The sequence below is a fragment of the Drosophila bipectinata genome, chromosome 3R (assembly GCF_030179905.1).
Source record: "Drosophila bipectinata strain 14024-0381.07 chromosome 3R, DbipHiC1v2, whole genome shotgun sequence".
Classification (NCBI taxonomy): domain Eukaryota; kingdom Metazoa; phylum Arthropoda; class Insecta; order Diptera; family Drosophilidae; genus Drosophila; species Drosophila bipectinata.
In genome coordinates, this window is record NC_091739.1 from 22,775,390 (window position 1) to 22,788,763 (window position 13,374).

General features: G+C 43.9%; 1 protein-coding gene across 6 annotated transcripts in view; it reads left to right on the top strand.

The window, feature by feature from the left end:
- LOC108122641 (aminopeptidase N) overlaps positions 1-13,374 on the top strand; it is a 28,759-nt gene that overhangs the window by 13,617 nt on the left and 1,768 nt on the right. For 4 of the 6 annotated variants that reach the window (XM_070281076.1, XM_070281075.1, XM_070281077.1 and 1 more), the window contains 6 exons: positions 6,000-6,314; positions 8,623-8,809; positions 9,140-9,436; positions 11,313-11,687; positions 11,744-13,174; positions 13,231-13,354. In XM_070281076.1, coding sequence (XP_070137177.1) covers positions 6,000-6,314; positions 8,623-8,809; positions 9,140-9,436; positions 11,313-11,687; positions 11,744-13,174; positions 13,231-13,354 — 2,729 coding nt within the window. The remainder of the gene's footprint in view (positions 1-5,999; positions 6,315-8,622; positions 8,810-9,139; positions 9,437-11,312; positions 11,688-11,743; positions 13,175-13,230; positions 13,355-13,374) is intronic. The other 2 variants (XM_070281078.1, XM_070281079.1) reach the window with 1 other exon arrangement.

The following is a 13,374-nucleotide window of genomic DNA, read 5'->3' on the forward strand; positions in this document are numbered from 1 at the left end:
GTGGTGGCGTAGGCTGTTCCGAAGATTGGACACTGACAAGCCCTCAGGCCGGGCCCGTGGAGGGGGATTTTTTCTTGTTGAGGTGTTGCGGGCTTCATTAAACTGAAATTAGCTGCCTCTCGGTGGCAGCGAAAAAATGACAGCGATAAATCACACACGGTCCAATGCCACAATTGCTGCTCTTTCTGGTGGATCAAAAAGCCTGGATAAGCCCACACATCGCACACAAGTCCACCGAGATCTTAAGAACTCGTATTAGCCACTTACGAATCTTTTTCGTGGAAACTTGAGTCATATTAGCCGCGCATTTCCTTAGATCCTAATCTAATGTATGAGTTTTTGAGAAACTTTTAGCACATATTTCTGACAGGCAATTATAAATAAAATGTTTTTAAAAATACTTTCGCCGAGAAGGCGTGACAATGTCAGTGCCAGGCCAACGAAAACGAGAGCAGAATAATTTGGACCCCTGCCAAAAATGCTACCGATAAAATGGGCTTCATAAAAAAAGCAGATCTTGGAAAAAACAAAACACCACACGAGGGAAATCGGGCGCCAAGTTCACACTGTGATCTAATAATTTCAAATGCGAATATTTCCTGAACCAAAGTAAATATTAATTAATACATATATCGTAGATTTAGAGAGCAAATGATGGGTTAAATACGGCGACATCTTAATGCCTATCAAGGCCATGTGAGAAAAATAAAAGAATATTTAATTATACTAAAATATGGTTTATGGGCATTACACGAGTGCCGGGGCCCAGCATACGTGCCAATTTATTTAATGACGTGATACTGGGGCGTTAAAAGGGCGTGCCCCATCTTGATGGAAAGCGGGAGTGGTCAATCAGATATTTCACTTTCGATAAATGTGGCAAATTGAAGATGATTGTCGCATATTAAGTGGGCGAACTAAGTAATTTTTATTCTCCAGATACTTAGAAGAAGAACAATTGCCAATAAATATAGTACTGTCCAATAAGTTAAGTACTGAAGGCAACTTGGCCCACCCCTTTATTATTTCATTCATCGATTACAGTGTTTTCTTTTTGTATTTTTATGAATGAATGTTTTTCTGTCGATTGGACAAACTGCGACAAATTGTAAAGCGCTTAAACGATTTATTACAAAACTGCCAACCCAATTACTCTTCAAATCAGAAACTCATCAAGTTTGTGGCACGCCATATAACAATCAAAACGCAACGTTGTTTTTTTACATTTCTTTTAAAATTGTATGAAAATTGAGACATTTTTTACTATGTTGTACGATATCGTGTCGCTGATAATTAAAACACAGCAACGCTTGGGACTTTTGTAACAAGCCGTCGTTTTTTTTTAGAGCCACTCACTTCAATAAAAATTCAGACTCAGCTATAGCCGTACATATAGAAAAGTCTTCTTCTATTTCCTTTTGGAAGTTTTCTGAAGTTTATTCAACCAAAAGTATTCTGGCCAGAGCGTCTCAGGTAGAAACACATTCACCTGATTTTACGTGGCTTTCTGTATGGGTTTATATAGTCCAGTTTTTATGGGATTTCGTGAAGGTCTGTCCGACATGCAAAATGTTTTCCAGCTCCACCCACAAGCCGCTTTTGGCAAGATGCATGAGCGGCTTTTCGGGTTTTGTATCTTGTAGTTTGCCCAGCTAATTAAAATTGGGTTGTGTGAGGTTTATGACTGTCTGAAATACTGACGGCTGCTTTGTTGCCGGGTGGCGTCACTCGCCACTCGCGAATGGGAATGAGCGCTAATTTAATTTACAAATTAGCCGCACTCGAGTACTGCACGGCAAGTGTCGAATTTTGGTGTCGGTTGAGAGTGTTTTAATTTGTCATTTTTCAGCTACCGATAGTTGTGTCTGGCATAATGTAAGAGGTACACAATATGTGATAGGAATTTAGATCAGTAAAGTTAGGAGGGTCTTTAAGAGATAACATCTATTCCTAACAAAAATTCCCAAAACTATTTTGGCATTCATGAACACCTTTTCATGTTCAGAGAATTGTGAATATCAATTTGCGACCAAGACGCACTTTTTCAGACTACGTCATTAATGAAGAATGAAATATAGTTTTTAAGATTTAATCTCTGATATTTTTCCACCGCCCAACAGCCACTTGATCTGGGCATGCCAAATTGTTCGTTTTGCTTCGCATAATGGTTATCTTATGGTAATTGGTGGACTGAAACGAATTGCATTTGGAGTTGCACGACTCGTGGGCCATGAAAGGGGCATGGCCAATGTGCGCCGCCACGCCTACTTTGCTAACAAAAAGTGAGACAAGAGGAAAGAAGTCCGGGTGTCAACGGCAGTTAATGATAAATCACAACATCCAGCAGTCTGGCTGTGAGCCGAAAAAACATTTAAATCTCAAGGCTTGTTTGTCGCAGTCGAGATATGTGGATTCCAAAAGCTCCCTCCTCCAAAATCTCAGTTTCTTATGCTGTCATCAGCATCTGTATCTCAAAGGTGGAGAGGTGGCAAGTTCTGTCGGATGTCTGAGTGTTTTGTCCGCTCTCATGCTGACACAATGTGCTGCTGTTTGCATCCAGGGGGATACCTCAAGTGTAAACACGACCCCTTTGAGGCTCCACCCGTGACGAAGATACACAATTATAATTATGACCCCCTCCACTCTGGCTACCGTTGGGTAACTGCAAATAGTGGACTGGTTTTTCATTTCGGTTTCTTTATTTCTTTCTGCTCGGCTATGCACCGGAAACGCGACCCAAGGGATCCAACTCCACCAGCCACACATCTGGAACTTGACATCCAGTCGGCGCATAATTAACTGCATTGTCTGAGCAACTTCATTAGCAGTTTGCCTCTTGTTTTTACCAGATTGCAACTGGAAAATATTGAATATTAATACGGGAGATCGGCTTTCACGCGGGCTATGCTAATACGCTGGATGAAAGCCCAACCATATGGATTGATTAGCTATATTTAAGCTTCAGTGTTCCCGAAAACCATCTCCAATTCGGTGGAATGATTCCGGGGCGGTTCATATCAAAGAAAACGCACTGGGTCAAGCTCGGTCAGAAGTAAACAATTTTATCGAGGCGTCAAAGCTAATGCCCACAAAGACAGACGTCAAATAAACATTGTGGATGCGAGATTTCGTGGCATTTCCAATTATACTGGAGGAGAGTTTTCTTTTTTGATGCGACAACAAATGAATTGTTTATTACCTCGGCACATGCAACATTAGCAATTGGAGTTTTCCAGAGTTATGTATGGACGGGCTGACGTTTCCGCAGAATTTTCCCGGCTGCCCGGCAAGCCCTTTAATCAGTGCCCCCCGCCCCACTCAAAAATGCTGAACGGTTCATTAGAGGCATGCAAAATGGAAATGGAAAATGGAAAAAAAATAAAAGCAGAAGCGTCCAGCTCCATTGAAGTTCCTCGACACGTTCTGGCCCGAGTTCACTAAACCCTGGCCATTCGATTGGCTTTCTCCCTCCCGCCTCAGTAAACATTCAGCAGCAATTGACAATGCCGGCCTGGCCGGGTTGAACATTTGTTATTGTTAAAGCCAGACATTTTGGCTGCCTTCGCAAAACACAAGTACCCACAAAATTAAAGAGTGGGGAGCATAAAAAAGAGCAAAAACCGACATAAACACTTAAGTGGGAGCCAATTAAAAGTCTAACACGATAAAAAGAGGCCCCCAGGCCTCTATGTGACATCACTTTGGGAGTCTTGTAAAAATTGTCTCTTTGATTTTACACATGTTGCGTTGACCTAAAAACCAAAAACTCCTGATGCCAACCATGTGTTTTGACTTACCCGACAACTCCTTGGATCATTAATGCAAAAGCTGTCCGGGAACTTCCTTGAAGGGGAGCCCATCCAATTGGGTCAGTGAGGAATTAAGCTGCAAGCCGGTAGAGGGAAATGCAAAAAAGCTGCAGACAGATCCCTGACACATGGCGGTTATTAATGAATGACTCGGCACAGTTTCGCTCTGGACCCTCATGGAAGAGCGTGAAAAGGAACTCGACCCCGGCTATCGCGGTTTGGGCATCTTTGTCTGGGGCCACTGAAAGAAATTCACTTGTAAGCATGACCAGAAGTTGTTTACATAACCCACATACCTAGTACCCCCTTTTCGATTCACTGGCAGAGGGGCGGCCGAAATGGGTTATCATTAAATATGACACACTCACCAATTGAATGGCGGTTCCTGAAGGTGTGAAGAGCGAAGAAATGGGCCAGCCAGGGGGCATTGGGAGCCGGAGAACTAGAGAAAGGGAGATAAAGGGCCCCAACATGCACAATTAAGAGCCCAGTGAAGGGAAACGCCTGTGTTTGACTGTCTGTGATTTCGATGGATCCGATAAGAAAGTACCAGTTCCGAACATTATGCCCCAGAAGAAAGCAGTCGTGACGTAAAGCGACAATTTTATTCCAATTAAATGTCAGCCAAGTGTACATATGCTATTTGATAAGAACATTCGTATCGTTTCTGGTCTGTCGCAACAAGACATTTGTTATACCAGTTGCCTTACCTCTTGGGAAATTAATTTGTTTTCCACATTAGATTGTAATTTTTGGGGAAATATTTAATTGTACTTTTGGGGCAAATTGTTAAATTTATAAAAATAATTTATAATACTTCCATTTAATTGCTTAAAGATTTCAATGCCTTTGAGGTATTCTCCAAAATCAAAACAGAAAAAAACTAAACACTTCCTCAAGTTCAAAGTCGAGTAATCAAATTTTATGTTACTGCTGCTATTGAACTCTTGTTAACAAATACATATGTATAGTTTGTGCTTTGGCATTTAACGCATGATTGACTTGTTAAGATATGGAGTACCGCGATCCAACCCTCTGCTGGGTAATGCGATTCCACAAGCCTCAAAGTAATTTCGAGTAAGACGATCTCGCGTTTGTGTGCGAAATGCAAACAGTTGCCACATTCGGGTTTTATGAGTTTTTCGATTTTGTTTAACAACGCGGCAAAATCGACCGATTCCAAACCAGAACCAGTATAATAAAATAGTGCTTGAAGTGCGAGGGGTTATAGTGTCGGGGGCCAACGGGGCGGATGAAATTCATCGAAAGTGTTGACTGGGCATTCGGTTTCGTTTGACTGATCAACTGATTCGATGATTCACGTGTGTGGTTTTTGGCCGAAAAATGATTGCTTTTTTTAATATCCAAGACCACAAAGTGTTTAACGATTTTATAAATGAGATCTAAGGGCGAGAACTCAACTAGCCAGACGCTTTCAAAAGCTATTTCATTCTTCATTTGGAGGGTATCCAACCGTAGAGTATTGGAAAATATGCTCAGCGTCTGGCATTGTTCTTCTTGTTATTCTATAAATGTACAATATCATTTGAGAATTAAGATTTCCTTATGGCTAATTATAGAAGCTGCCGATCTGCCAAAGTTGAATAACACCCAGGCGCTGACACACACTCCTTCGAATTGCATGTGTTTTATAGCCATTGCACGAATGTGCGAATGTTTGAGTGGGTATTTTTAGCGATATTTCAAACATTTGGCGCCAGCAATCGGCAATCGGGTAACGACTCTTTGTAATTTACACTCACGCATCGCTGGCAAATAACAAAAACAGCATAGGGATAGTTTATATTGGACGCGCCCCCTGCAGCGACACGTGCCACTGAACGCATTTTTATTTTCATTCCCACAGCCCCCCTAGCCGGCCGATCGGCGTCAATTTGATTAAATGCCTTTCAATTAAATTGCGGCCAAATAGTGCCAAAGAATCGACTTCACCCGCACATATGTACGATACATGGTTTTACTTTTGCTTTTCATTTAATTTTCCTCCCCATACATTATTTCATGCTCTGTTCCCATTCGGCTTACATTCGACACGCTCATCACATGCTAATAATAATACTGTAATGATTAATGAAAACACTCCAACCATTTCACCTAGCTTTCAAATTCATTTGGCTTAAATTCAGCTTGCTCTCTGTTTTTTCTTCTACTCCCTCTTGTCTTAAACAGCCATCATATCCTATTCCAATCCCAAACTGCAAATCCCCCTAACGGCCTCTGCAATTTACGCGCCCACCACAACATCAGCAGCCACTCCGCCATCAGCCTGTGCAGCCTCATCCAAAACCGCATCCGCATCTGCATCCGCTTCATTATCATCACCACCAGGTTCATCCACAGCAGCGGCAGAAACATCAGGAAGACCTCCAAGGGGAGGTCCTTTCCAAGGATTTGTTGCCAAGTTGCGTAGTTTTAAACTAGACGACACGAAAAATATAAGAAAACGTTTCCATTTCGATTATATATCAAAGGATAGATTTTTGGGTATGTTTCAAAATTGAAAATTTAATTATATTTGAAATTAAATATAAGGTTTTATATGTTTTCCATATTTAATGTTACTAGAATTTAAAGCGTAGGCTATATCTATTTCATCTTAAGAACCTTCTACGAAGGTTATCCTCACTATCCCCATTTAGAGCTTCGAAAAACCATCTAAACTTTAGATTCTAAAGGGTTCTTAAAATTTCTCAATTTAAGGCTTTTGTCGGCTCTAGGTTTTTATTATGATGTTTTTGGTGTTATGTTATTTCTATTTATCTAAAAGGTCATTTTGTATGCATATTGTATTTCGATCGCTCCAGATGATCCCAACTTTTAATCAAACTAAATTAGCATTTTCATTAACCATTTTTGTTAACATTTATGGGTTCGTTATTCCCACATTAATGAAAAAACAGCCCAAACGCGTCGTGGGCGTTTAAATTTGTGATGGCGCCTCACGCTTTCCGCCCACACAGGTTCACTCCAACACTCATCCCAAAAACTATTGGGGAAACATTGTAAATTTCACTCTATTCCAAAAAAAAAAAGGAAAAAGCGGCGACCAACTTAATTTGAATGTTTTATTGGCGATTGGAGCTACTTAAACTTCGACTTATGAATATTAAAGCGGCCCGCCTTAAAGGGAATCAGTTGGTGGCCCGAGATTAAGGGGGATAGAGTTGTGGCCCCTACCCTCACACAGACCTGTACAGGTGGGACATTACACTCTCTATTAAGCGGAAACTGAGGTTCGTCATGTGTTCGTCAAAATTAGATTTTTTTAACCTCCCACTACATGGACTACATGGACCAGAGCCAAACAAACAATAAATAAAGGGGAACATCTAAAAAGCTTTCAGCGCATAGGGCAGCACTATCGGGCGCAGCTATCTCTGAATTATAGGTCTTGACAACTGATTTATCAGAACACGAGATCCGTGCGGCTCTAATCAGCTCACAGCTGCAGGTGGTGCAGTTGGCTTTTTATTTTTGGGTGCACCACATAAATTCCATCAGCTTGTGGTCGAAGATCAAAGCGTGTGGCTGCAGGAGCATCTGTTGGTTGGCCTGGACCGGGCTGGCCCCTGAGATGAACTGCAGATACATTGCAACAGGTGGATAGAAGGCAGGCTGCATTTCTTAGAAAGTTTCGAGAAACAAGGTTAGATTGTTAGTGAAATTTAATTAAAACACGATATCGAGTGATGGTGTCACTGACATTGGGTATGCCTTTCCCATAAAAGTACCATGCGCACACATCATAAAAAGTTTTGAGGCCTCCTTCTGTGAAGGCCAGCGAGAAAATGGTAATCGGGTAATTGAAAATTCCCGGCACGTGCTTTAATTTCTGCTCCCGTTCGTTGACAGCGGCATAGTAGTCGTCGAAAGTTTCTTACCACAGCCTTATTTCATCATCCGATAAGGTTCTACTAGAGAGCTCCATTTATCTACTTCCGCATTGCTTGGCTGCGAATTTCTGCTTATCATGGCAGTTTTTCTTTTCTTATCTGATGATCAAGCAACTGATATTTTTAACCACTACTGAGTATTCCATCGTTTTTTGATTGCAATTCCAGGAAAATTGAATGGCTTAACTTTCAGATTTGACTTCAAAAAATATGGCATTCCATTGTTTGCTATCTTTTGTGCATCACTGTGAATGTGCATTTTGGCCCAGACCCAACTACCGCTTTGGTTCTCCTTGGCTTGTTCAACAAACTGTTTTGCCCTTTAAAACGATCCACCCATTAATATTCACTCAACTCGAGTTTTCGCCATAAAGAGCCATTTTAACGATCGGCAACTGCTGCCACAGATTAAAGCAAAAACGCAGCGGGATGGGATTATGTGGCAGTTGCAACTCCGAGGCTCGGCTGCCCACATTTTTGTTGTCGACACCCCGCTAAATGGCTCGCCAACATTTTGAATTTCCAAGCACTCGACTCTTGGCTAAATTATGCTATAAATCAGTTTGATGTTCCCATCCATTGTTTACATGGCAAGCATCTATTCAAATATACATAATGCATTGGCATCCAAGGAATTTGAAAGAATTATATGAAATAAAGATCTATAAACAATTTCTGAATGCACTGAAAACAATCAAATAATTGGACAAAGCATAAACTTTACGAGCGAGCAGTAAAATTTAAGATGCAAACATGTAAATATGTGCGTGGGTGCGATACTTTCTGACAGCTAATAAATTTGATGGTGTCTCAATTTTTATGAGAAATAAAGGGAATTTGAAGGAAGAACTACTATTTCTAAAAAGTTATTTAATGGAATCTTTTTATTTATTTTTCAGGTGGTCAGCTGAAGACCAAAAATGGCCAGAAATATGTTTTCAATGGACCTCCATCGGGGGTCTATGTTTCCAAGGCATGCCTGGTGATCGCCGCCTTCATCATGGTGGTGGCCCTGCTCTTCTCCATTGCAGTCACCTATTTTGTGACCAGGCAGGGATTGAACTCCAAGGAAATCAGTGCCGCCGGGTAAGTAAGGGTAAGGGTGTAGAACCAACCCTAATCAAGCCAGGGTGTGGTTTGATTATTAAGTTAGTCGGGTATTTGTTTAGTTTCATGGTTTCGTTTTGCATTTTGCTAAACGTTTTGGCAAGCGTGCTAATTGGCAGTCGAACCCAGGCGACATGACCTCATTCAGAAAGTGAAAGCAATTTATGCGTTTCCTTTGGCGCTCGACTGCTTTCGAGGCGTGGAAGGGTCAGAAAGAACCAAAAAATGGGTGCGTCTCTGACACTTTGCATAAGCCAAACCCGAACTGATTCGCTCCTTAATAACGTGCCTCCTTCAATATTATTCCAGTTGCATCACTGCCGATCGCAAAGATGTTAATGCGACACAGATTCAAACTGCCGGCTGGATAAGTGCGAGCTCTCCTCCACCGCCAACATTGACGCCCACACCCACTCCGTCAGCCACGCCCACTACCAGTGGCCCGCCCATTCCGCCAATTGTGGTGCCCGAAGAGAAGAAGATAGCACCTCCTCCAGTGGGCGACATACTGGAGGTTAAGCCTGTCCCGGAAGTCGAGGACACCACCCCGAAGCCCGTGGATCGGTTACTCAAGCTCTACGAGGGATGGCGTCCAGTCCACTACCAGTAAGTAGAAAAGCGACAGGTGAAACAGTAGGGTGGGTCAAGCAATTTAGTACTTAAACCGCAATTGCTCTTAATGAAAAGCGCCACCAGCCAAACACGCGCTGGTTTCCCATCTTCTGTTCAAATTGCTTTGCATGTCGGCACTTCAATTCCAGAAAGAAGCGGCCGACACTTAAATTGTTAACTCAGATTTCCCGACATTTCCTGCTCTCATTGCTGTCACAATAATGCCGGAATATATCTAGATTTCACATCAAAGTCTAATGGTTTAACATGTTTTGATAACTATTTAAAGGTATATTTTCTTACGCTGTCAGGAGAAAATAGAAAAATCTCATTATCAAGTCAGTTCAAGTGAAAAGCTGTTTTGAATCCATTGAATTGCTAATTAGCTCTTTGGGCTAAAATATATTCAAAGCTCTCCTCCTTTTTATACAATTCGGTAGCCTTACAAGGATTATCCTTGGCAGGAACTCCTCCACTAGCATCCGCCCTAAGCCAACCCCATTGACGTCAGAATTCTGGGGTCGCATGTACACGTTTATTTTTCTATTTCTATGAAACAAACTGGGTCAAGGATTGAGCCGTTGCAGTTCAGTAGCCCGATGTAGTAGCCGTTTACTCAAAGTGGACACCGGGGCACTTTGGGCAACAGCTTGTAACGGCCAGCAGAGAGCCCCAAAAGCAGACATGGCAGGGAGCATCTTGTGTTGTCAGTCGAACGGAAATCGGTTAGGCCTACCATCAGTCACACTTCGGAAAAGATGCGGCATAGATCTGAGGGAACAATAAGCGCACGCCGACTGTCGGCATGACATAATGCGCCAGATACTTGCGCCGGATAGATGGTCAGATAGAAAGATGCTTTGCGCTGCTCACTGGTCTCAGCTCCTCGGTAGCCGCATGCATTAATATAATTGACACAGAAAGCCCAAGCTGGGCAATAATTTGAGCACCGCACGCAGCCGCCAACTCCCCGATGGAGGGAAAATTAAAAGGAGGTGGAGACTCAGATACGGATCGACTCGAAGGTTGATAGATGGGGCCTGTGCGGCAAAGTTCTGGAGCTTCTATCGGGTGAATCGATGCCAACTGATTTTGCAGCTGTTGGCTGCCAGTGCCAGTGGTATCTCTCAGATACGCGATCCGGTCCCCTCAGAATATCTTCATGGCAAATTGCTGCGAGATCGAAGTTGCAAGCTTCCTGGTTGCCCCGGCGCACGCATTGTAAGCCAATCGCCTCAATTAAATGCAACTAGGCGCAAAGCCCGCACCCAGGGGATTCCAGATTGGCGAAAGGCGGAACGCGCCAGAAGAAGACTCCAACTGGCTGCATCTGTGGCATTCTTGGCAAGCGGTTGCAAGAGGAGGGGACCCTAGTGAAATCAATATTCAATCAGTATCTATTACTTTATTAGTTCTGGGTATGACTTGATTTCAAAGAAAGTAATAAAATATTTAAACTACTTTCATGTTTCTCTGATAGACATTAGTCTCTGGTAGTAATCGTATCATAATGAGACCAAAATTATAGAGCATTTAAGTTGTGTCATAGTCCCCCCAGCAATTATCGCGCTGCTTGTTAGCTTCGATTTCTGATGCGGCTCAAGAGATGGCATGCATTTCATTTGCCGCCATCCCAGTCTAATGGTGGCACCCGAAGCCCCGGACAGATAGCTGTGTGAATTTCATTCATTGGCCCCGGAATGGGTGCCAAACATATGTGCAGGCTGCCCTGCAGCGAGTGATTGATTGATTGGCACTTTTGATGGGGCCGACTTGACATTTTTGGCAGTCATTTTCATTTCACCTGCAACGGATGTTTTCTCTTGCACTTCCCATGGCTATTTTTGTAATACCTTTCCCTCTTTTTCAGTCTTTTGATTGAGCCCAGCGTGGAGGCGTCGATCAGCAACGGCAGCCTCACCATTGAGATCGAGCGGGATGTGTCCAAGGTGACCAGCTGGGAGCCCATTGTGCTCGATGTTCACAATGTCAGCATCTCGAATGTGCGAGTGATCCGTGCCTCCCCCAACGGAAAGGCGAGAAATGGATCAGATGAACAGGAACTGGACTTTGACAGCGACTATGGCGATGAAAATGCCACCTTTGTGGTCAGTTTGGACAAGGCCTTATCCGAGGAGCCTGGGCTCAAGTTGCTCTTGAGTCTGGATTTTGTCAGCCAGGTGACGGATACCCTGCAGGGCGTCTATAAAACCAGTTACCCCAACCCGAAGAGTAAACAAGTGGAGTAAGTGTTAAGAGATATTACCAAAAAGGATCATTTTAATTGAAATCCCATTTCAGATGGATGATAAGTACGCAGTTCTCACCCATCGATGCCCGGCGGGCCTTTCCCTGCTTCGATCGCCCGGACATGAAGGCCAACTTCACGATCAGCATTATCCGAAGCACCAAGTACAAGATGGCCCTGTCCAACATGCCCAGAGCGCACAGCAGCCAATACCGCGTGGGTTACGTTCGGGACGACTTCATGACCACCCCCAAGATGCCGACCTACCTGGTGGCTTTCATTGTGTCGAACATGGTTGATTCAGGATATGCTATTCTCGACAGCACCATGCAACCGCAAGTAGATATTTGGACCCGACCCAACTTCGTGGACATGACCCACTACGCCTACAACATGGTGAGAAAGTTCCTGCCCTATTATGAGCAGTACTTTGCCGTCAAGAACAAGATGCCCAAAATTGATCTCGTCTCGGTGCCGGACTTTGGATTCGGGGCGATGGAGAACTGGGGTTTGATCACGTTCCGGGACTCGGCGCTCCTGGTGCCGGAGGATCTGGAGCTGGCCTCCTCCTCGGAGCACATGCAGTACGTCGCCCAGATTGTGGCTCACGAGCTGGCCCACCATTGGTTTGGCAATCTGGTGACCCCCAAGTGGTGGGACGACCTTTGGCTTAAGGAAGGCTTCGCCTGCTACATGAGCTACAAGGCGCTCGAGTACTCTCACCCAGAGTTCCAAATCATGGACACTCTCACCATGCTGGAATTCAAGGAGTCGATGCAACACGACGCGGACAACACTTCCCACGCCATTTCCTTCGACGTTCACACCACCAACGATGTTCGCCGCATCTTCGATCCTATTAGCTACTCCAAGGGAACGATTCTGCTGCGCATGCTGAACTCAATCGTGGGCGAGGAAGCCTTCCGATCTGCTACCCGGGATCTTCTGCGACAATTCGCTTACGGGAACATGGAAAGAGACGATCTGTGGAACATCCTCACTCTGCACGGCCATCAACAGGGCACTTTGCCGAAGGATCTCACTGTGAAGCAGATAATGGACTCGTGGATCACCCAGCCCGGCTATCCGGTAGTGAATGTGGAGCGCCGTGGTACTGATTTAGTCCTGCGCCAAGATCGGTACTTGCTGCCGACCAGAAACCCCTCGGATCAGAGCCGCTGGTTCATTCCCATTACGTTTGAGACCGATGAGATGCACAAGGGTGATGACATTCCCACCCACTGGATGCGAAGCCAGGACGAAGAGGAGCTAGTTATTAACAATGTCTTTACCAAGACTGAGAACAAAGGCAATGTGCTGTACTTGAACTTGAACCGCAAAGGCTACTATCGGGTCAACTATGACATGACATCCTGGCTGGCCCTCAAGAAGAACTTTTCCATTCTACCCAGGATAACGAGGGCTCAGATCTTGGACGATGCTTTGCACTTGTCACAGGCGGAGTATCTGACCTACGACATACCGTGAGTTTCATTAAGTTGGTGATTTGAAAAATATATAAAATCTTTCGTAATTGCAGTTTAACCTTCCTGATGGAGCTCTTTACTTCGGTGGACGACGAGTTGCTCTGGAGTGCTGCCAAACCTGGTCTCAACTATCTCATTTACAACCTCAAAAGGGAGCCTGCCTACGAGACTTTCAGGGTATGAAGATAATTGGACTT